The sequence below is a fragment of the Talpa europaea genome (assembly GCF_964194135.1).
Source record: "Talpa europaea genome assembly, chromosome: 3".
NCBI classification, from domain to species: Eukaryota; Metazoa; Chordata; class Mammalia; order Eulipotyphla; family Talpidae; genus Talpa; species Talpa europaea.
The window spans coordinates 29427452-29452931 of NC_140069.1; the positions used below are offsets into that span (position 1 = coordinate 29427452).

The 25480-nt window shown below is 38.5% G+C and overlaps 1 protein-coding gene across 1 annotated transcript in view; it reads left to right on the top strand.

Moving 5' to 3' along the window:
• NIPAL2 (NIPA like domain containing 2) overlaps positions 1–25480 on the top strand; it is a gene marked incomplete at both ends in the record, with an annotated part of 92620 nt that overhangs the window by 52477 nt on the left and 14663 nt on the right. The window contains 2 exons of the mRNA XM_084229540.1: positions 13002–13061; positions 20714–20835. Coding sequence (XP_084085666.1) covers positions 13002–13061; positions 20714–20835 — 182 coding nt within the window. The remainder of the gene's footprint in view (positions 1–13001; positions 13062–20713; positions 20836–25480) is intronic.

Here is a 25480-nt window from a genome sequence, read left to right on the forward strand (position 1 = left end):
AGGGAGGCCCAGTTTTCACCATTCTAAATGCCACTCTAAGCATTCACAATTCATGGGAGGAGGTAAAATATCAACATTAACAAGAGCTTGGAAAAAATTGCTTCCAATTCTCAGGGAAAACCCTGAGAACTTCAAGACTTTAATGGAGGAAGTAAATAGCAAGAAAACTAGAATTAGAAGTGGAGCCTGAAGATGTGACTCAATTGCTGCAGTCTCATGAAAAAAACAGTGGGTGAGCATTTGCTTCTTATAGATGAACAAAGAAGGTGGTTTCTAGAGATGGAATCTACTCCTGGTGAAGATACTGTGAACATTACTGAAATAACAATAAAGGATTTAGAATATTACATAAACTTAGTTGATAAAGCTATGACAGGGTTTGAGAAGATTCACTCCAAATTTGAAAGAAGTTCTGTGGGTAAAATGCTGTTAAACAGAATTGCATGCTGAAGAGAAATCTTTCATGAAGAGAAGTCTTAATGATTGCTGCAGACTGCATTGTTGTTATTTTAAGAAGTTTCCACAGCTACCCCAGCCTTCAGCAACCTTCACCCTGAGCAGTTAGCAGCCATTAGCATCAAGTCAGGACCCTCCACCAGCAAAAAGCTTATGACTCACTGAAGGCTCAGGTGATGGTTAGCATTTTTTTTAGTAATATATTAATTTTATATTAAGATATGTGCATTGTTTTTTCTAAACATAATGTTCTTGCATCCTTAAAAGACTGCAGTCTAGGGCCTCCCCTAGTGGTGCAAGTGGTTGAGCGCTGCACTGTGAAGCTGTCTGCAGCCTCTGCAGCGCCTCCCTCCAGCTGGCGAGGGTCCCACATGGCGCAGCAGACCTCCTGTTGCACCTGCTGCTCCCCTCAGCAGTGTACTTCGGTTGTCTGCCTGTTCTGTTCCCCGCTCTGTCTCTGGTGAATCCTCTCACCCTCCTGCGCATATGGCCTGTACCCTGATTCTTGTATAAATAAATAAATAAATAAATCTTTAAAAAAAAAAAAAAGACTGCAGTCTAGTGTAACCATAACTTTTATATGTACTGGGAACCCAAATATTCATGTGATGCACTTAATTGTTACTTGCTTTATTGCATTGGTCTGGCATTGAACTGCAGCATCTCCAAGGTATGCTGTATCTCAAGAAATGTAGCAACACTTGACTGTACTAAGCTAAGTAACTCTTAGGCCATGGGCCAAATCTGAATGATGTCAAAGAGTAGGCAAATGAACAAACTCAATGTTTATTCCTATGAAAACCAGGAAGGAGGAGGAAGCTCAACACCAGGGCATGTACCTACTCCTGACACCAGCCCCTCTTCTATTTCTAGACTTGGCTTACCTGAAACCACCAGAATCTTGCTTGGCCTTTGTCTGTTTTCATCTTCAAATCCTAAGCAGAATGCCCGTGTACAAGTTTCCTTATATTAACCTTGACCAGAAAGCATTGCTATTCTCCTGCTAACCTAATTGACAATAGCTGAAGAGAATAGATGACTCATCAATTGGAGCCAGTCAATTATAATTGTTGTTGAGGTTCTTCCTAACCATACAGTATTAAGTCAAAGCTAAGTGAATACATTAGTAGACTGTCCCCTGAAAGCACTGTTTTGTACCATGGAAAATACTAGAAGCAGCATTTTTGTGCTTTCCTCTTATGGATAGTATTCCTGCTATTACCACCACCACCCCTCCCACAGACTCCTACATAGCCATTGTTTGAAGTTTAGTGTATTTTTCATTTGCTACCTATCCCCCTTTTAAAAATGCATTCTGGTCATAGTAATCCAGTTTGCGCCTTTGGAGTCACTGTGTGACACTGTAGTCATTATAACTGCAGCGTTCAGAGTATTCTGTGAATCCCATGGCTGTGAGCATTCTGTGTAGACCTGTGTCCTGTGAACAGCTGGGATGGAAAAGAATTCATGAGCTTCTGCCCAAATAAGCTACAATTTAAACTGTGCATAAAACTATATGTGCTGAAATACTCACTTGTAACTCCAGTTTGTCTAGTACAGACTGTTTAATTTACAAATATGTTCTGTTGTAATCACTCACAAGCTTTTGATCGTGAAATGTTCTATTTTTGAATATTAAATTTTCCTATAGGAATGAAAGTATAATCATTTTCTCCCCTCTGTGTTCTTACAACAGTGGTGGTTGTTATAGTAACAACTGGATGGGGTTGAATTTGACAGATCTCTGATTGCAAATATATGGAAATACTTCAGGTTATTTATATTTTCTCTTTTAAAAAGCTTACTACTCAGAAGTCATGTTATTAGCTGTTGTTCAGATATTGTCTCTGCCCAGCACAGTTTTCATTTTAACCACATTTTGCAAGATAAATGAGTTACAAGTGTATGTATCTTATTAGAACATTCTTTTTTTATTACTTTCCTAGATAAATAAAACTAAAAATCTTATTCTCTTCTCTCAAAATTCTGTAGAAAAAGCTCATGTTCTTTAAAACAGAAAAAAATGAGTATAGAAGTACATCAGAAGTATGAATTCAGAGAGTAAAAGTAACATATTTATGTTTCATAGAACTACTTTATAACAACTGGTATATTTGATACATATAGTATTTTTGAAGCTTATTACAATCACGTCCTATTGTTTTTAGCTATAAAATTACCACCTATGCAACATTTCCCCCCCCCTTCTGAAAATGAAATTATTTATGAAACTGGCTTAGCAACAACAAAAAAAATTAAAATGATTAAGTTCTTACTTCAAGGGAGGCAATGGAGTGTCATATAGTAGAAAAACCTCTAGATGAAAAATAAGGAAATATGGGTGCAGGTTCCAACTCTGCTGTAGTATGTATGTTTGTTAGATGAATGAATCAATGAACAAACAACCTCTTTGGGTCTGCTTCCCAATTACAGAGTTTAGGACCTGGAGTAGATTATCTCTGTCTCCTGTTAGCTCTAAAATTTCCTTATCCCATGTAAGCAGTGTCTCTCTTTCTATTAGAATGTGTTCTCTGAGAGAGTCACCTCAAAGATTGTTATAATGGAATGTATTTGGTATCCTTTGGGTAAATCCCTTAGTGTAGCAACACTTCACCTATTTTTTATTGTTAATTGATGTCTCTCCACTTGGAAACATTCTTTATACAGTTTCACTAGATGTCAGTGATTGGGGGTGGAAATGGGTTTTTATACTTTTTCTCGTGTTCTAATATGTGAAATTAGTTTCCTTGAATTATTATGGTCCAAATCTGAAATCAAAAATTTTCATAAATGTTTATACCTGTGTCAAACTCAGTTCTTAATTCAGTGGGCTTTGTATCTGTCCATTAGCTTATCTACAGAAAATACTGTTTTAAGGTTTTATTTTTTAAATTTTAATTTTATTTTTATATTCCCCATACAATTGCAACCCCCTTATTTTGACCCCAAACCCTCCTTTCCCCGCCCCCCCACCCCCATAGAGTGTCTCTGGTTCATAGTTGTTTGTTGATTTTGATTTTTACTTTCTTATAGTTATTCATTTTCCTGGTCCCTTATTTAAGTTTTCTAGATTCCTGCTTTGAGTGAGACCATCCGGTATTTTTCTTTTTCTTTCTGGCTTATTTCGCTGAGCATGATCCCTTCCAGCGCCATCCATGTTGCTGCAAATTGCATGTGTTTATCTTTTTTGAATGCTGAGTAATATTCCATGGTGTATATGTACCACATCTTCTTGATCCAGTCATCTATTTTTGGGCATTTGGGTTGTTTCCAAAGCTTAGCTATTGTAAATAGTGCTGCTATAAACATAGGGGTGCAGGTGCTCTTTGGAATTGATGTTTCTGTGTCCTTTGGGTAAATACCTAGGAGTGGAATTGCTGAATCATATGGAAGCTTTATGTTTAGTAGGTCCAGAAATCTCCACACAGCTCTCCATAGTGTTTGGACCAGTTTGCACTCCCACCAACAGTGCAGGAGAGTTCCTTTTTCTCCACAACCTCGCCAACATTTGTTGTTGCTAGTTTTTTTAATATGTGCCATTCTCACTGCTGTAAGGTGGTATCTCATTGTAGTTTTGATTTGCATTTCCCAGATTACAAGTGATGTTGAACATTTTTTCATATGCCTGTTGGCCATTTGCATTTCCTCTTCAGAGAAATATCTTTTTAGCTCTTCTGCCCATTTTTTTGACTGGATTATTTTCTTTGTTTTTGTTGAGTTTCATCAGCTCTTTGTAGATTTTTGTGATCAGTCCTTTATCATTAGTGTTGTGTGCAAAAATGTTTTCCCAGTCAGTGGGGTTTCTCTTTGTTTTTGTTTTTGTCTCTTTTGCTGTGCACAAACTCTTTAATTTGATGTAGTCCCAGCTGTTTATCTTTGCCTTCACTATCACTGCTTTGGGCGATGTGTCTGTAAAGATGTCTTTGATGTGCATATCATGGAGTGTTTAGCCTATATTTCCTTCTATGTATTTTATGGTTTCAGGTCTTATGTCTATTTCTTTAATCCATTTTGAGTTGGGTTTTGTGTATGGTGTGAGGTAATGGTCAAGCTTCATTCTTTTGCATGTAACGACCCAGTTTTCCCAGCACCATTTATTGAACAAACTTTCTTTGCTCCAATGCATAGTCTTTGCTCCTTTGTCAAAGATTAGTTGACCGTAAATCTGTGGGTTATTTCTGGATTTTCTGTTCGATTCCATTGGTCTGTGTGTCTGGTCTTGTTGCAGTTTTGATGATTATGGCTTTGTAGTACAGTTTGAAGTCTGGGAGTGTAATACCTCCATTCCCTTCTTTTTTTTTTTTCAGGAGAGCTTTGGCTATTTGGGGTTTTTGGTGATTCCATATGAATTTCATCAATAATTGTTCTATTTCTTTGAAGAATGACCTTGAAATTTTGATTGGAATAGCATTGAATCTGTATATTGCTTTTGGAAGGATGGCCATTTTAATAATGTTTATTCTTCCAATCCATGAGCAGGGGATGTCTTTCCATTTCTTTGTGTCTTCTTCTGTTTCTTTTAACAGTGTTTTATAGTTTTCTTTGTATAGGTCCTTTACCTCTTTTGATAGATTTATTCCCAAGTATTTGATTTTTTTTTTTTTGTCAATGCTCAGCTTTATTTCTGATTGTCTTTTCCTACATTGTGGAAGGAGAGATTTTTTTTTTTTAAATAATAAATTTTATTTTTATATTCCCCCATACAATTGCAAACGTCCCATTCTGACCCCAATCCCTCCCCTCCCGCCCCCCACCCCCCAAAAAGTGTCTCTGGTTCATAGTTTTTTGTTGATTTTGATTTTCACATTCTTATAGTTATTCATTTTCCTGGTCCCTTATTTAAGTTTTCTAGATTCCTGCTTTGAGTGAGACCATCCGGTATTTTTCTTTTTCTTTTTGGCTTATTTCGCTGAGCATGATCCCTTCCAGCGCCATCCATGTTGCTGCAAATTGCATGTGTTTATCTTTTTTGAATGCTGAGTAATATTCCATGGTGTATATGTACCACATCTTCTTGATCCAGTCATCTATTTTTGGGCATTTGGGTTGTTTCTAAAGCTTAGCTATTGTAAACAGAGCTGCTATAAACATAGGGGTGCAGGTGTTCTTTGGAATTGATGTTTCTGTGTCCTTTGGGTAAATACCTAGGAGTGGAATTGCTGGATCATATGGAAGCTCTATGTTCAGTAGGTCCAGAAATCTCCACACAGCTCTCCACAGTGGTTGGACCAGTTTGCACTCCCACCAACAGTGCAGAAGAGTTCCTTTTTCTCCACACCCTCGCCAACATTTGTTGTTGCTAGTTTTTTTAATATGTGCCATTCTCACTGGTGTGAGATGGTATCTCATGGTAGTTTTGATTTGCATTTCCCTGATGACAAGTGATGTTGAACATTTTTTCATATGCCTGTTGGCCATTTGCATTTCCTCTTCAGAGAAGTTTCTTTTTAGCTCTTCTGCCCATTTTTTGACTGGATTATTTTCTTTGTTGTTGCTGAGTCTCATCAGCTCTTTGCAGATTTTTGTGATCAGTCCTTTATCATTAGTGTTGGGTGCAAAAATGTTCTCCCAGTTGGTGGGGTTTCTCTTTGTTTTTGTTATTGTCTCGTTTGCTGTGCAGAAGCGCTTTAATTTGATGTAGTCCCAGCTGTTTATCTTTGCCTTCACTATCACTGCTTTGGGTGATGTGTCTGTAAAGATGTCTTTGATGTGCAAATCCCGTAGTGTTTCGCCTATATTTCCTTCTATGTATTTTATGGTTTCAGGTCTTATGTCTAGTTCTTTAATCCATTTTAAGTTGATTTTTGTGTATGGTGTGAGGTAGTGGTCAAGCTTCATTCTTTTGCATGTAGCGACCCAGTTTTCCCAGCACCATTTATTGAACAAACTTTCTTTGCTCCAATGCATAGTCTTTGCTCCTTTGTCAAAGATTAGTTGACCGTAAATCTGTGGGTTTATTTCTGGATTTTCTATTCCATTCCATTGGTCTGTATGTCTGTTCTTGTTCCAATACCATGCAGTTTTGATGATTATGGCTTTGTAGTATAGTTTGAAGTCTGGGCGTGTGATGCCTCCATTCCCTTCTTTCTTTTTCAGGAGAGCTTTGGCTATTTGGGGTTTTTTGTGATTCCATATGAATTTCATCAATAATTGTTCTATTTCTTTGAAGAATGACATTGAAATTTTGATTGGAATAGCATTGAATCTGTATATTGCTTTTGGTAGGATGGCCATTTTAATAATGTTTATTCTGCCAATCCATGAGCAGGGGATGTCTTTCCATTTCTTTGTGTCTTCTTCTATTTCTTTTAACAGTGTTTTATAGTTTTCTTTGTATAGGTCCTTTACCTCTTTTGTTAGATTTATTCCCAAATATTTGATTTTTTTTTGTTTCGATAATAAAAGGGATGGTTTTTTTGATTTCTTCTTCTTCAGATTTATTGTTTGTGTATAGGAAGGCTACTGACTTTTGCGTGTTGATTTTGTATCCTGCCACTTTACTGAACTGATTGATGAGTTGTATTAGTTTTTCTGTGGAGTTTTTGGGGTTCTCTATGTATATTATCATATCATCTGCAAATAGTGATAGTTTGACTTCTTCTTTTCCTATTTGGATTCCTTGGATGTCTTTCTCTTGTCTTATTGCTCTGGCTAGGACTTCCAGTATTATATTGAAAAGCAGTGGTGAGAGTGGACATCCTTGTCTTGTTCCAGATCTTAATGGAATTGCTTTCAGCTTTTCACCATTGAGAATGATACTGGCTGTTGGCTTGTCATAGATGGCCTTTATGATGTTGAGGTATGTTCCTTGTATCCCAAGAATTTCAAGGGCTTTTATCATGAATGGGTGTTGCACTTTGTCGAAAGCTTTCTCAGCATCTATTGATATTATCATATGGTTTTTATATTTCTTTTTGTTGATGTGTTGGATAACGTTGATTGATTTTCGGATGTTTAACCATCCTTGTGTCCCTGGAATGAATCCTACTTGGTTGTGGTGAATTATCTTATGGATACATTGTTGGATTCTGATAGCTAAAATTTTATTGAGGATTTTTGCATCTGTGTTCATAAGGGAGATTGGCCTGTAGTTTTCCTTTTTTGTGTTGTCCTTATTTGGTTTTGGTATTAGTGTAATGTTGGCTTCATAGAACATGTTTGGTATTGTCCCTTCCTTCTCAATTTTTTGGAAGAGTTTGTGGAGGATTGGTACTAATTAGTCTCTGAATGTTTGGTAGAATTCTTTTGTAAATCCATCAGGTCCTGCGCTTTTGTTTTTGGGGAGGTTTTTGATTACCATTTCAATTTCGCTAATTGTAATTGGTCTGTTTAGGTGTTCTATTTCTTCTTTATCTAGCTTTGGGTGATTGTAGAGTTGTAGGAATTTGTCCATCTCCTCTAGATTGTTGAACTTGTTTCCATATAACTGTTCATAGTAGTTACTGATTATTCTTTTGATTTCTGCTGTGTCCGTTGTGATTTCTCCTCTTTCATTTATGATCCTGTTTATTTGTGCTTTCTCCCTTTTTTCCTTTGTGAGCCTGGCTAGGGGTTTGTCTATTTTATTTATTTTTTCAAAGAACCAGCTCTTGGTTTCATTGATCTTTTGGATTGTTTTTTTAGTTTCAATTTCATTTATTTCTGCTTTTGTTTTTATTATTTCTTTTCTTCTACTGGTTTTGGGGTTTTTTTGTTGTTCTTTTTCTAGATCTTTGAGCTTCGAGATTAGGTTGTTTCTTTGAGTTCTTTCTTGTTTTTTGATGTGAGCTTCTATTGCTATATATTTTCCTCTTATTACTGCTTTTGATGCATCCCATACATTTAGGATATTGGTGTCCTCCTTGTCATTCAATTCAAAGAATTTTTTAATTTCTTCTTTGATCTCCTCGTTAGTCCAGTGGTCTTCCAGTAGTGTGGTTTTTAATCTCCATGAGGTAGAATAGTTCCTTGCCTTCTTTTTATGGTTTATTTCTAGTTTGATGCCTTTGTGGTCAGAAAAGATGGTTGATATGATTTCAATCTTGGTGTATCTGTTGATGTTTGTCTTGTGCTCCAGTATGTGATCGATCCTGGAGAATGATCCGTGTGCGCTTGAGAAAAATGTGTACTCCGTTTTTTTTGGGTTCAGTGTTCTATAGATGTCTGTTAAGCCCAAATGCTCTAGGTCCTTATTTAGAGCTTTAGTTTCTTTACTTATTTTTTTGTCTTGTTGATCTATCCATTGTTGATAGTGGTGTGTTGAAGTCTCCCACTACGTATGTGTTTTCTCTGATGTCTGTTTTCAGAGAGGACAACAGTTGTCTAATATATTTTGGTGCTCCTTCGTTTGGTGAGTATATGTTAATGGGTGTTATTTCTTCTTGAAGTATTGTCCCCTTGATCATAATGTAGTGACCAGTGGGGTCTCTTTTTACCTTTTTGAGTTTGAAATCTGTTTTATCTGATGTAAGTATAGCTGTTCCTGCTTTCTTTTTTGGTCCATTTGCTTGTAGGATTGTTTTCCATCCTTTAACTTTGAGTCTATTTTTATCTTTTGTAACTAAATGTGTTTCCTGGAGACAGCAAAAGGTTGGGTTTTGTTTCTTAATCCAGCCTGCGACTCTGTGTCTTTTTATTGAAAAGTTTAGTTCATTTACATTTAGAGTTAATATTGATATGTTAGCATCTATATTTGCCATTGTGTTTGTCTTTCCTTTGATTTTATTTATTTATTCTTTTAATAACTTTTTTTTTTGGCCTTCTTTTGTGGTTATTCGTCCCTCAGAGGTTCTGGCTTTAGGACTCCTTGTAGTATTTTTTGGAGTGGGGGTTTAGTCGTAATGAAATTCCAGAGCTTCTGTTTGTCTGGGAAGGTCCTTATTCTTTCTTCATAGAGGAAGGAGAGCTTTGCAGGATAGAGTATTCTTGGTTGGCATTTGTTTTCTTGGAGTCTGTTGACTATGTCCCTCCACTCTCTCCTTGCCCGTAGAGTTTCTTCGGAGAAGTCTGATGTCAGTCTGATTGGTTTTCCTTTGAATGTTATCTGTTTCTTCCCTCTTGTCAGCTTCATTATTTTTTCCTTGTCTTGGATTCTTGGGAGCTTTACTATCATTGTGTCTTGCTGTATTTTTCCTTTCGTCATGAAAGTTTGGTGTTCTTCTTGCTTCTTGTATATCAATTTTCAGCTCCTCCTTCACATTTGGGAAGTTCTCGTCAATTATTTCCTTGAATATTTTCTCTGTTCCTACATCTCTCTCCTCTCCTTCTGGGATTCCTATAACTCTTATATTTCCTTTCCTCATGGAGTCAGATAGTTCCCAAAGTCTTTCTTTGGTCTTTTTTTTCCTTCGTACTTCTCTTTCCTTTTCTGTTTTAGTTCTTTTTATTTCTGTGTCTTCGAGAGTACTTATTTGTTCTTCCATTTCATCTATTCTGCTTTCATTGCTTTTCCCATAATTCTTTAGCACCTCCATTAATTCTTTGATCTCCTGCATTTACTTCCTTCTTTAGGGACTCAATTTCATTCTTCTGATCATTGATTATTTTTCCCTTATCATTGTTTTCCTTTATGACTTCTGTCAGTTTTTTAATCACGGCAATTTTAAATTCTCTTTCTGGAAGGCTCAGAAGTTCTTCCAAGTTACTGTCGTTGCAATCTGGTGGGTGGTTTTCTTTTTGTGGTGTATCTTTTTTCTGAGGAGTTGCTGGGTTGCATGTAGTTTTTCTTTTCCCTACTGCCTGTTTTCTAATTTGCCGTATGCGTTGAGACACTGTGTTGGTGGTACTGGCCGGCAACTTTTTGGTGTGCTCTTTGTGGGGTTCAGAAACTGGCGGTCTAAATGAGTCAAATACTGTTATGCCAGAAGTCTAGTGAGGCAGTGGTACTTTGAGTATATTAATTGTCGCTGTTACAGAATATTTCCTCCTTCTCTGTTTAATTACAAAGGTGTGTCTTGAAGTCCCACAAACTTCCCTGGAGGTGGGGCAGCTGGATTGGACTCTGGGTTCCAAATCACCGGATCCCCCTCTTGGCTCTGACTTCCTGCCAGTCGGAACTAGGCTTGTGGGGGCCTTCATTTCACCTCTGACTGCGCAGGGAACCTTCTCCCTCTGGCTCCACAGGGAGCCTTCTGCCAGTTTCAAGCAGTCTTTACTGAAGAAAGATCCCTGTTCTAAAATGGTGATGCAGGGACGCACTCCCCTGCATGCCCAGTCTGCCCTGGCGGTGGGTGCCCACTCCCCCTCTGGGCTAGGACCACTGGCCAGAAGGGACCTTGCTCAGGCGAACTTCCCTGTTTTAAGATTTTAAAGTCATACCACCCAATCAAATTCATGCTTACTGGACATTTCCCATGCTGTTTAATTCTGTGTGAAACCATTCCAATAAAAAGCCTGCCCAGAAAAATTTTGCAAGGACATAGCTCAACTTGAGTGAGAGAGAGCCAAATTGAGAAAAAGATGGAGAAAACACATGAGGATCCCATCTCATCTTGAATGAGGTTTCTGATGTGAATATGTTACTTTGTTTCAAATTAGTTACCAAGAACATCAGATATTATATTCAGATTTAACTGATTTAGTGTGTTATTATTCCAAACTCATTAAAATTTTATTTATGAAGAATTTTTAATATCACAATTATAATATATCAACTAAGGAAACAAATTTTGTGTTATAGTTTGATTTCAACTAAAGGGAAATAAACACTAATGTATTAACTTCAGTTTTCACTGTTTGATGAGATTCTTTTCTGAAGATTTTTCTGTCATGTATTTTCATTTTAAAAATGGTAAACTAAAAAACACAGGTAATGGTCTGTGTTAAAATTTTAAAACACAGGGCCTCCCCGGTGGTGCAGCAGTTGAGCACTGGGTTGCGAAGCTGCCTGCAGGTTCTGCAGCGCTGGTTTGATCTCCGACTGCTCCCCGGCCACCGGAGGAGGGTCCCAGCGCGCAGACCTCTCCTGCCGCCCGCTGCTCCCCTTAGCAGTGTACTTCGGTCCTTCTGCCTGCTCTGCTCCCCGCTCTGGCTCTGATGAATTCTCTCACCCTCCCACGCTTCTGACTGTACGCAGTGCTTATATAAATAAATAAATAAACAAATCTTTAAAAAAAAAAAAAGAATTAAAAAAAATTTTTTTTTTAAACACAAAGTATGTTGTGTACTTTTTATGTTTTACATTTTAAAAGGACAGGTTTATTAGGAAAAGGAGAAAGAAAAAGAGAGGCACCTGCATAGTCACAGCCAGGCAGAATTGCCTGTTGTGTACTATTTTGTTTTATTGCAAGTTTGGATTTCCCCATGCCCTGCTCTTAGAGGGACAGCTCCATAAGATGAACAACTCAAAGAGCTTCAACTTTCCTGGTCAATCTGAGGCCCTAGCAGCAGACCACAACTCAATTATGACCGTGAGAGTTCAGTAGCATCAGGAACAGGAAAGAGAGTCTTAAATGTCACGAAAGTCAGCAAATGCCAGACAAAGATCCTGCAAACATTCTTTTGTTTATGTACTAAGTACTAACTACACACTGGAGAGCATAGAAGAGTAAGACCTGTCTCAGAGTAAAAGGAACTGATAGTCCTTTGGGTGAGACAGGCACGTAAATCTTGGTGTAAGAAAAAGCTCTATTATGGAGGGTAACCACACATCAGAGAGGATAGAGGCAGACTTGCAGAAGGAGTAATTGCAAATATAAAAGTCCTTGAGCATGAAAGTGAATGATTGTGATTTAGGGAATTATTATTTGAGGATGGGCATAGAATATGAAAAAGAGCAAAGACAAATGGAACAGTGTAGGAGGAGAAAGTGTATCGTGGCTGTCCCTGAATGTTATGCTCAGTAGTTTGACTTTTGTCCTGTAGCTGATAGGATACCATTAAAAGGTTTTAAAGCTGGGGATTATTAGATTTGCATTTTAGAAAGATAGCTCTGGTCTTGCTGTGAGGAAGGGGGTGTTTCAATGGTCTAGGGCACAGGTGAAGCTGGCCTGAGCTGGGCAGTGATTATGGAATACTGTGGAGGGGGACAGACTGGAGATAGAGTGAAATATTAACTTAATAGACCAGGAAGCTATTATCTGTATAGTGTGAGAAGGGGAAAGGGTACTCAGAGGAGACCTAGAATTCTGGTGCTCAGTAGAATAGGAATAGGAATAGAGATCATAGGAGGAGGAGATGATGAGATATAATGTGTTTCCACTTGGGATATGTTTAAAGTTAAGATTTCCTGACATCCTTCCTTCTATCTCTTTCTGCCTTTCCTTCTTTTTCTGCCTTCTTTTTTGGCATTCATTCATTTAATCATTTAATAAAGTTATATTGAGCCCTCACTGTAAACTGGGCACTCTTACAGTCATTGTCCTGGGTCATTTGTAAAGTATGCCAATTTCCATGTCACATCACTAAGGAGTGATAAAGAGAGAAAAGTCATTTTAACAGCACACTGCTTGGTGTCTGAGCAGGACACAGCTAGTCAGGCATTATGCATAAATTGCTTAACTCCTTTCAAATGGCTTTGCATAATCTATGTTTTTATATAATACCACTAATGGCCACTTTCTTTTTAGGTAGTGCCATTATTTCTGTTATGTTTCTGAAAGAAAATTTGAGAGCCTCAGATCTACTGGGTAAGTAATTTTTAAATTCATCTAATTATAGCACTGCTTGATCAGGAAATAATACTGTCCATAAAAAAAAAAATGTTTACAAACAAGGAACAAATTACTGAAATGGAAATAATCTCATTTAGAGGTGACCATTATTCTGTCTTAGAGCTGCCATCTGCTCTTTCATGGGAAATACTTCCATTTTCATTATGCCTACTGCCCATGTTATTGACCACAGCAAATTATTATTTTACAGTATTATTATTATTAATGTTATGAAATTTTTATGAGCATAATAAAATTCAAGAAAACATCTGTGTCAACTAACAGACTGTTCCACTTCAAAGGACATATTTGTTAGGTTGTTATGTGAAAGTACTGCATAAAAATGAAAACCACACATAGAAATTAGATGCACCAATTAACTACCTAATTTGTATTAGCTTTTTGTGAAAGTAACACAGAACATAGCTCTTCAAAGTTTTATTTAGAGGTACAGCTATTAGTGGATACTAACAGTAGCCTTCCTGGGTGTAAGCAAGATTCCCGTTACATAGCAAAGTCATCATATAGTGATAATACCTTCCACTTTGTGTTGGAAATACCATTGGTGAGAAGAATTATAGAGATTCATATTTTCTTCCTTGACAAAATCCTGTCTGACTTGCTGCTGACATATGATAATGAATACAGATACTTTAGGCATTTTAAATAAAGCAGTGTCTACTCGCTTCCAAGGAGATCACATATTTTAAAAATCTGAGCTTTGACTGTGACACCAGCGTCGGTATGTGAGCATTTGTCTTCCCTGATCATGTTTCCCTCGAGCCTCTTGTCTTGAGAATGTCTTTACTTTTTCTTTTCCTCCCTGGTTTGATTCTGTTGGTTGAGTTTGTAGTCGACATTGTCAAATTTTGAATGGTTAAAATATTTTTCCAAATGCATTCATATGTGAATTGTTTATCTTCAACTGTTGTATTGTTCTATGCACTTTGAAAAAACATACTAAGGTTGACAGAATCATTTGGGGAAGCTATATGGAATCAGAAATGAAAATGAGCAATGTATGGGTGGTAGAAATTTTAAAAATTAGTTTCTACATTATTTTTCTCATTTATCATTCTGTTTTTATCTAACATACATCATCTTTTATAATTAATGGTTGATTCATGTTTTAATTAAAGTGTTTAATGAGGTACTATAGATGGACATAAAGAAAGACTTGTTAGTGATCTTGAATATCAGTGATAAAAAACATACTCGACTGAATCCCTGCCTCCAAATAATGCAGTTGATGAAATACATACATAAATAATTCTTATCAAAGCATTAAAATAACAATCTTTAGTTTAGAACAGGGTTTCCCAAGCTGTGCACTACTGATATTTTAGGACATAATTATTTGTTGTAGGAGACTGTCCTGTACATTGATATTTGGTAATATCCCTCCTTGCCTTTACCCACTAAATGCCACTAGCCTCTGCTGTCATAGTGTTACAATAAAAAATGTTTCCAAACATTGCCAAATGTCCCCCAGGGCAAAGTTACCCCCAGTTTAGAATCGCTGGCTTAGAACTAAAGAGAGATTACTATGACTGGGAAGCTCAGAGAGAATTTTTTATAGCATTGGTAACATTTGAATCCGTTTTGGTGGCTGCATGGGACAAGCAATGTAATGGTTATTTCTGTGATCACTCATTCCCAAGAGGTCAAACTAAAAATGTATCGATAACATAAGGAATGGAACACAAACACACACACACACACCAAAAAATCTCTATTAATTCCTTGATTCTCTGCTAATCACTCTTATTTTAATAATACCTAACATTTATTAAATATGTACTCTTTGGGGGTACTAATATTAAGTGTCCTACATGGATTATGTCATTTAAATGTAGGAATAGCCTGCTTATAGAACTGATACTCAGATTAAATAATTTGCCCAAGGCCATATAAATAGTAAGTGATGGACCAGCATCCTCTTAATAGCAGTTTGATATAGCTCTAGCATAGTGGTTGAAGGTCTCTCTGGCATCAGAGAATTGTGTGACCTTTGTAAAGTTAATCTCTTTAAGCCTTAATTTTTTCATGTTCAAAATAAAAGTAATATTACCTACCTCAGAGAATTAAGTGAGTTCAGGTATATCCAACTCTCAGAACAAGACCTACCACTTAAAAAGTGTTCAGTAATTTTAGCTATTATTATCATCATTACTGCCACACGCACCACCCACTACGTACCACCCATCATGCTTTACTGGTTTATCAGCAGAAACCTTGATTACCATATTTATAGGAACTATAGTAATCCAGGTAATATTTCTTACAACTCTAATAGGGTTTGATTTTGATTTTTTGCCTCAATAATTTTTGGTAGGGTTATATCACCAATGTCATGTTTGTCTCATATCATCATTAAAAGTGATCAGTTCTTACCTGTGGGATTTAGTCACCTTTTCCACACCCATGCCTCCAACAGCAATTCCATAAGACTATTATTACCTGGGACATAATAATAAAAGTGGGTTCCATGGTGTAATGGTTAGCACTCTGGACTCTGAGACATAATAATCCACTTCATACTTAGAGAAAGACATTATCCCCACCTCACTCATAACGTGTTGTCACATATATTTTTCTTTGGGCCTATATTGTTGTTGCCTTGATAAAATCTGGCTCTTTCTGTTACAAGCTAAAAATGCATTTTTTTTTCATTAGAGACAAAAACTAAACAGAGAAAAGAGGAGTTAGTGGAATTTTTTTTTAAAGATTAGCATGTAAGCATGCTAAAAATTAAATTGTCAAAATGTGCAAAAGAAAATCATTTATTTTTCCCTGCTTCAAGCAAATGAAAGTTTGTTTTTCATGATGGAACAAATGAAGATTTGGGGGCCATGTGGAAACAAGCTGAACTAATTTATTGCCAAATGTTGCTCTTTGGCTATGAAGCTTTCACCACTAGCCTCAAAAAATGACCTCACAAAAGCTATGTCTGAAAGGAATCGCCAACTATTATTACCTCAATGACAAGCTCTGAACTGTGCTCTGATTCTTAGTGGATTAATAATTTTAAATAACTTTAATAATGATTTTTCCTTTAAAAAATATCGATTCTCTCTCCTTCAATAAGCCAAAAACTATAGTATTTCCCTTCTCACTTCTTCCTTAGTCATCAAAAGTACTGAATCTAATAGTCTGTGAAATCCTACTTGATTTAGGTCCAGATAGTGTCATCATAGAAATAAAAATGACAGTCAATTCATCAGCACTCCAGAGACCAGTAACTTAATTACTTCAAGTCACCTATAAATGGTTTCCTCAGATAGAATTTCAAGAAATTTTAATAGTGAGATGAAAACCAAGTCCGTCCTTCCTTCTTCCACACCAGAGGTTGGCTTGGTTTGTGGCAAGTATCTAGAATACCAATCTAGCCAAACAAATTATCATTTCTGGTTGGAGGACAGATTGACTATTTTGGTTTCAAAGTTGACTCAAGAATGGGAAACTTTCTGTTGTTCAGGACTATTTGGCTAGATTACATTACTGAGATTCCCATCCAGGGCTCCTTTAAGATTTAGCTGCCATAAGCCTGAGGAATCTGGAGATACTGTACAGAGAGTAAGTCATCCCAAATGTTTTGGCATTAAGGAGTCCAATTTATCCTGTGTGTATTAATACCAGTGTCCCTAAAAATCAATAGTGGACTCCCACTGATCAGAGGATATATTGCAGGGACCGAAAGAATGAGACAGCAATCTTGGTTAGAGTCAGGTTAGCTCAATATTAAGACAGAACAAAACCCACCAAACTTTTAAGGTTACCCAAATTTAGGTCAGACCATATTTCAGAATCTAGAAAATAGGCAGTTAACACTGGTTGACATTTAGTCAGGAACTAGGGACAAAATTCAAGAGTTTTTCAGGTTTTAGTTAAGGGAAAGGGTGGTCTGGGAAACCAGATGTCAGATGAGGAAGAATTGTGCAAGTAGATATTACAGGGTGTTCAGAAGGGGGGAAATCTTTATCCTTGTGGGACCTTATGGCTGGAAAATAATTAAGTTGACATAAAACAGATTAACAGGAGAAAAAGACAAATTTAATTTCATGCACATGGAGATGCCATATGAATATGGAATCTGATGTAAACAGAGCAACATGCTTAAATATTTTCTAGACAAATTCTTGAAATTTTTGGTTTGGACAGTAATTTATAAAGTAAGCTAAGTGGAGCTTATTTACTCAGGAGAAACAAGCCCATAAAACTTTGTAATGCTGTCTCCTTCTAGGAGAGCATCATTCACATAGCAGATTTATTTCCTGCTTGTAGGAGACATGGGATATCATTTTTCCATCTTCTGTTTCTCAAGAAACCTTAATCCAAAATAGTAACTATGCTACTTTGGCACTTCTTGGGGCAGCCTGCCCTGGACTCCAGCAATTCCCTTCTCTGAAACTTCCCTGAAAGTTTCATCTATTAAAAACAGTTGGTAAATTGTTCCATGTCATTGACTCAGTCCCTTAGTCCAGAGAATAGGGCAGTTCAATCAAGCAGTTGTTTCCAGTTTCAGGAGACAGCCTAGCAGGTGGACTTTCAGTGTTAGGCCTATGTGTTACAAACAAGCAGGTATTTAATGAGAGGAACTTCTATGGAAAAAAATGGTTAATAATTTAATAATTAGAGTAGATTGCAAACCCAATCTGAGTGTTAAGGGAACCCAGTTGAAGATTTTTAGATGTTGGGTTTAAAGCACCTTTTATAGTTTGAATGTTTCTGAGAATGTCACTTGATGTTCTGGTAAACTTTCTGAATGACTTATACAACAGGCATAACAGTTGTCCACACATGAGTTGTGTCTTTTGGGAAGTTTCTGTTGTCAGAAAAGGGTAATTTTAGTGTTCAATGATTTCTAGTCAAAAGGATGGGAGAAAAACTGGAAACATTAATTTGGATAGTCATACCTAGATACTGGAGGAAGCTAGTATAATTCAGAATCTAGTCCAGTTTAGGAATATTAAGACAATGCCACTAGTTAATTTCTATAGAGGTATATTATTGAAACAATTTTTTTCATTTTTATGAAAGAAAACCATAGCCTCTTTTCAATAAATTTATATTTATATAAATGCATAAGGAATAATGATTAACTCTATGGGGTTTTTTAGCTGTTATTTATATAAAAGCATAAGGAATAATGATTAACTATGGAATCTCAGATTGAGTTCTTAAAAGCTTCTCAAAACTCAGAAGCCATGCATGATCTTATCATCAAACTTTGTCTATAATACCAATAAATTTGGTTAATTCTCTTTTGTAGAGGTTCCCAAAATATTTTGAGGTTCCTGAGCTTGCCAAGAAGTGACCTTCCTTAGTCACCTGGTAAGATTGCTAGAAACCAGCAGCTTTCCCAAGGGGCTTTGTTGGCTCCATAGGTCAATCGTAATTCCTTAAAGCTGTTTGATCATCCTCAAATATGATGTTCTAGTCAGTCTTAGTAATATATCTATGTTTCCAGTTGTGTCTTATTGTAAGAGGAACAGCTATTTACTTAACTTCTACAAATAACTACATTGTCATGAAAACAAGAATACTAAGTTTCCAAATTCTGGAGGAGTCAGGAGAAGTTAAGTGTTTTATCTTTGCTTCCAAAGTTATAGTTTATCGGGCCTCCCTGGTGGCGCAGCGGTTGAGCGCTGGGTTGCAAACCTGCCTGCAGCCTCTGCGGCACCGGTTCAATCCCCGGCCACTGGAGGAGGGTCCCACATGGCGCGCAGACCTCTCCTGCTGCCCGCTGCTCCCCTCAGCAGTGTACTTCAGTCCTTCTGCCTGCTCTGCTCCCCGCTCTGGCTCTGGTGAATTCTCTCACCCTCCCGTGCTTCTGACTGTACCCAGTGCTTGTATAAATAAATAAATAAATCTTAAAAAAAAAAAAAACTTAATAGCAACTTAAATAAAAAAAAACATTAAAAAAAAACAAAGTTATAGTTTATCAAATTGTTGCTAGCTTAAGGGATTTAAAGTGGGGGAGTCTTAAAAGAGTTATATGAAATTAAAGACTTTCAAGACAGTTACTTCTAATTAAACAGAACCTATGACTGCCATCCTAGATGGAGCCAGAGGGTATTCCTTCCATAAAGGATTAAACAGGCAGAAATTGTGTCTCTAAAAACTGAGATCTGTAGCTTTTAACAAAGTTGGGAATACTACAAATAACTGATTACAATCTTTAGTCTTAAGAATTTTAGTGAATTCTGTAAGGGCTATTGGGTAATTCTGCTACTCTCCAAAAAATTAGACTGGTTTAATTTTTCACTGGAATCTTGCATGAAACACAATTGTCCTGCAAGTTATTTAAATCTCAAAGTAAAATGTTTTGGCATAACTTTTTACTGTTAAGCTGTTACATGTGATAAAGATAGCAAGTCTTCGAGGATAGTTTCTAGCCTTTTCTTCGGAGTCTGTATTGACCATCAGAGGCCAGGCAGGTTTCCCTTCGCTCCCTGCCTGCATCACCACCCTCCTGTAACCACGTCCCTCCACCTGCTCCTGGGCTCCTGGTTCCCTCCCTCACATGCCCTGCTGCCCCTCCTCAACCCTGTCCCTCCCCTCCATACCTCCCTCTCTTCTTCCCTCCCCTCCTGTCACCTCTCCCTCCTCCCTTTCCCCCTCCTCTCCTAACTCCCTCACCCCCTTCCCTCCTCACCCTCCTTCCCTTGCCCGTTCCCATCCCCTCCAACTCCCTCCCCCATCCATCCCTCTCTTCTTCCCTCCTCCTCTTACCTCCCCTCCTTCCACCTCTCCCCTCCTCCCTCATCCTTACCCTCCCTCTACTCCCACTCCCTTCCCTTACGCTCCTCCCACGCCTCTCCCTCTCCTCCCCTGTCTCCTTTCTTCCCTCCCCTCCTCTCTTCCCTCCCTTTAACTCCCTCTCCCCCTCTTGCCCCTCCCTCTTCCACCCTTCTCTCTCTTCCCCTCCCCCTCCCATGCCTTCCTCTCTTCCCTCCCTCCCCTCTTTCTCTTCCCATGCCTTCCTCTCTTCCCTCCCTCCCCTCTTTCTCTTCCTGTCTCCTCTCTTCCTCTCCCCCTTCCACCCTCCTCCCCTCATCCCTCCTCCCTCCCCCTTACCTCCTTCCACCTCCCTCCAACTCTTTATCCCTCCAACTACTTATCTCCACTCTTCCTACTCCCTCCCTTCCATCCTCCCCTCCTGCTCTTCCTCCCTCCCTCTACCTAGGGCAGCGCCCTCTTCTAACACCCTCTTCCTCCCCTCTCCTCCTTTTCCTCCCTCCACCCTCCTCCCTCCCCCTCCCTCCGCTCCTCACTCTGCCCCTGTGAAAATGGGTGCTCGGATGCATTTTCATGCCCATATGCATGTGTCCGGATCTCCAACTCCGGGGGAAATGTCTCTGAAAAGCCCAGGATTCATCTGGAACAACAACAACAACAAAATCAGAATTTATGCTCTGCCTCACCCATCTCTTACCTGCCTTTATCCCCTTTAAAGGTCATGCTGTCAGGTGCCTGCCTGGTGCTATCCCTAGGGTGGATTGATGGAGCATTTTAACAAGGAGTGCCTGGTCAGCACGTTTTTTAAAGCAATGCTGTCGGTAATGTTCGCATTAACAAAAAGGCTACCCCCTTTTCATTGCTGTCTGTCTTTTCAATATTTAAAGGTACAACATTGGCATTTGCAGGAACATATCTATTGGTGAACTTTGCTCCAAATATAACTCAGGACATCTCCGCAAGAACAGTGCAGTATTACTTCGTTGGCTGGCAGTTCCTGGTCTATGTGGTAAGAACTCTACCCATCAAGCTACGTTACCTAGACCACTGGTACATGCAGATATTAGAGAATGAACATAATGTCGCCATTGGCATCTTATTAAAATGTCAAAGTAATACCTAAAGACACATTTTAGTGCATTTAATTCAAGATAGATATATATAGAGATATATTCCCATCAAGAATGTACTCATTGCAATCAGTGCAGCAGGTTGTCCAGAGAAGGAATGTGTAAAAAGAGTGGAATGAGCTGATACAGAAATTTGAAGCTACTGCTTGGGATAGCTTATTTGATACAAAGAATAGGATTACAATGGTTGGTACCTTGTTATAGAAGTCAATTTGGATTGGATAAGAATATTTTAGGAAGTGCAGGTAATAAGAGGAAAACTGGGATCATCTGGTTGAACATTTAACCAAGAACTAGATTGGTAACATAGATGTGAATTCCATAAAAGGAATCAAAACACACACTCATTTATCTTCAGAATTAGAAATGACCTCTAAAAGCGGTCTAGTCCAAGCTTCTGCCATTAAGACAGGGAAAATAATGTGATCCTATTTCATACACTTATTAGGACACTGGCATTTGTTGGTGAACTTTGCACTAAGTGCAATCCTGGCCATTACAACAGGAAGGAACTGTGCAGTGTTACTTTATTGTCAGGCAGTCCTAGTCCATGTGACAAGAAATCTATATCTCTTATCTTTGATATATAATTCTGACCACTAAAACACAAATATTTGTACTTTTTTCTATTTATGGTCTCCCAGCCTTCTCCTTTCTCTTACTTTACAAAGATACTTAAGTCATCTGATGAAAAAACTATCTGACGTCCCTTCTTCCACTCACCACAAAAATTTTATTTCCCTCCACTTTCTGAGCTTTTAGTTTTACCCTGCCCTCTTTATAGTCTAGTAGGGCTATGGGACATCCTGGTCCCCCAAATTAAATTGCTGTTTGTAGTCTTGATTCTTCTTTACTATTGTGCAGCATTTACTCATAGCCCATCAACTTATCAATTTATTTCCTAAAATGAATAACATTATCTTATTTTAAAAGGTAAAACGTACAGTTCCACAAGAAATACTCTGAAGTTAATTGCATTTTGCCATTTTCTGAAGTCAACACTTAAATTCACCCATTCCTATAGTCACTTATTCATTCAACTTACAGTACAACCAGAGAATAGAGAATTCCTGTAGCTGGTATTTTATAGTCCTGAGAGAAATACATATTCCTGTAAAGTAATAAAAGTATATTTTAAGGTAAATGTCATAAAAATGTAAATAATTCTAGATATTTCTAAGATAGCATAAAAAACTTTTAATAAAGTCGCATTTGAATAACACTATTGGCATTATACTCTCTGGGGAATAGATCCGTATAGTTTGTGATTTAATCCATTATATGACTTTCTCTAAAGACTAGACTTTATCAATCTAGATCTTGAGCTGAAATTTGGTTTTAAATCTGTTAAACATCTAAGTAATTAATATTTCCTTTTTTCTGCAAATCATGACTGCAAAGATCATAATTACAGTAATTATATTATTCTTTGAAGTACCATTCATCCAACTGTTTTTTATATTACACCAAGTATAAATAGCACTTGAATTGTCTTTCAGGACTGATCAAATAACTAATAAAATGAATAAAAATATTTAAAAGTCTGAAGTTTTACATTTCTAAAAACAGGTGTGCTGGGGGAGGGGAGATTATGGAAATATATTGCAGACTAGCTGATAGCATCTCCTTGTCTCAAGCATTGACCTCTACCAGATGAGGGAAAAGTTACAGGAAGTGCAGCCTCCCAGAAACAGGACCCAGGAGTCTGTCCTCTGATTTTGTTTGGGGATTTGAGGAGCCTGTATCAGCCAGGCAGTTGAGAGAAAAGTGCCTTTGCTTACCCACTAAACAGCCTTTCCTAACCTGTATTTACCGATGGGCAGGCCCACCTGGTGCTTGCCGAAAAGCAAAAGAGAGTGAGATTCGGAGGTCAAACTAGCTTGGTGCGATGCTGTGTCACATAGCCCCTTGAGAAAAATACATCACCTCTGTTAACATGTTAAAAGCTAGATATCCTCTAGGAAACAGACATACCTAGTTGTGTTAATCCTTCAGGCCCAGGCTTATTTGAGCATGGGTCCTTTTCTCCAAGGACCTTTTGTGGAGCAATGCCTATTAAAAGGGTCTGCAGAGCCCCCGGGAGGAAATGTGTCCCTACGCCTCAATTACTTCATGTTCTTTGGCAGGCTTAATTATAGCTATTTGCCCAAATTTTCCTACAGACTGCTCAAATTGAAATCTTTTTCTGAACTTAGACTCCATCACAAAACAAGCTGCATGGTGCTCATTTTCTCTCCACTAGACCAGAAATTAAATCAGCAGAAGCAGGGGCCCAGCCTGTCACCTGGTGTCAATGTCTACTGAAAGCTGATTATTAAGTCAGCATTCTGACAAAGCTGCTTAAAACCCATCATCAGGTGTTAAAAACCTGAAGGGACAAAATGATGGGGTTTTTTTGGTAAAATCTCAGTATCTGTTGCATGAGTTTCATTTGCTTTGCTTCTGAAAGTAAATAGCACTTGCAGGTCTGCACTAGGGCAGGCTTCTGCAGAAGCAGTAACCAACACTCAGGCTGAGCCCTTTGCTCAGCTCCTTATACATCCACCCTGTACCTGCACAGCAGCCCAAAGTGTCTGGCACTGTTATCCTCTGCATCAGAGGTAGGGAGGGACCACAGCCACATATCAATAAATACTAAATGGCACAGCTAGACTTCAAAACCAGGCAGTTTGCCTCTAGGGGTGCACACTCCAATTCATTTCACTACATAGCTTCTCCATGCAGAAATAATAACAGACCACCGAGGATTTAATCTTTGTCTGAATAACCTTTGCAGAGCTCATTTCTTCTGAACAAGGAAGTCTTAGAGGCTACATTTTCCAAAAATAACTTGATGAGAAGAGGATATTAATCTGGGGTCAGGCTTTGGTACTAGAAATGGGACATCCAGTGGTGAAATTTTGACTAAATCTTTTGTCACATCATCTTGTGGAGGGGCAGCAACCTTTTTTTTTAACCTTTAGTGACAGAGTGATGAATGTCTTTAAATTTATTTAGAGAAACAGTCCAGAAAACCTGGAATCAGGAAGCTCAGAAAAGTCATCCTGAAGATTCTGTTCTCTAGAAAGCACTCTTTTGGTGCATCAGGTACCAAAACCTGAGCTAGTTTCCTATTCCATCACAAATCATCATGAACTTAATGGCTTAAAACAACACACATTTATTCTCTTCCAGTTTTGAAGGTCAGAAATCCAACATTGGTCTCATTGGACTAAAATCAAGGTATTGGCAGGGCTGGGTTCCTTTGTGTGCCTCTGGGGGAGAATTTGTTTCCTAGCTTTCTCCAACTTCTAGAGGCCTCCGGCATTCCTCAGCTCAGGTCGTTCTCAAGTTACATCTCTCTGACCACAGCTGGGAAGGCTCTCAGCTTTAAAGAGCTGTGTGGTAACACTGGACCCTCTTGGATAATTCAGGTTGGGATAGCCTCCCCCTCTCAAGGTCCATAATCGTTGCCATATCTGCAAAGTCCCTTTGCCATAGAAAGCAGCTTAGGCACAAACTCCAGAGATTAGAATGTGGGCATCTTTGGGGAACCATTATCCTGCCCACCAGCGCTGCATCACTTAACACCTCTGAGCTTTGGTGTCTTCATCTATAAAATGGGGATAATAATATACCTACTCGCTTAGGTTGCGAGAATTCAGCGAATTTGTTCAAGCAAAGCATGTGGTGAGCAGACATCCAGTAGGTATTATTTCTGACCTCTGAGATAACAATCAGCACAGAAGCCTCTTCCTGAGTCACAGCAACCTGTAGAAATCAGCTTCTTTAAAATTGACATTGTCAGCAAGGGAAAATGTTATTAGACCAAAATTAACATTTATCATGCTACTTGAGTATCTTATTCCTGGGAACTCCATGACCACCCATCACAAGAAGAACCCAGTGTAACAACTACGGCCATTCCAGGAATAATGGGAAGTCATGCTTTATTTATCTGAAGTCACAGAGATAGAATCTGGGGGAAAAATCATGTGATTTTTAGAACTTTTAACTCCCCTCATTCCCAACCCCCCCCCCCCACCAAATGAGCAAGCAAATGTGCTATGTGTTAGTATAAGAAAAACTTTTCATCTGCCCAGTGACCATGAATACTGTGGTTTAGAATACTGCTGTGAGTTTTTTGCAATTATATGACATCAGAAAATGAAGCCTGTGGGCCTCCCCGGTGGCGCAGCGGTTGAGTGTGGGTTGTGAAGCTGCCCGCAGCCTCTGCAGCACCAGTTCGCTCCCCGGCTGCTCCCCGGCCACCGGAGGAGGGTCCCACATGGTTCGCAGACCTCTCCTGCCGCCCGCTGCTCCCCTCAGCAGTGTACTTCGGTCCTTCTGCCTGCTCTGCTCCCCGCTCTGGCTCTGGTGAATTCTCTCACCCTCCCGCGCTTCTGACTGTACCCAGTGCTTATATAAATAAATAAACCTTTAAAAAAATGAAGCCTGTGGTGGAGGGGAGACCAAGCCAAGAGGGACATTGGTTGGGACCCCCAATTTTGATGGCAGCTTTCAGGAAGGCAAAGAGGTAGGAGT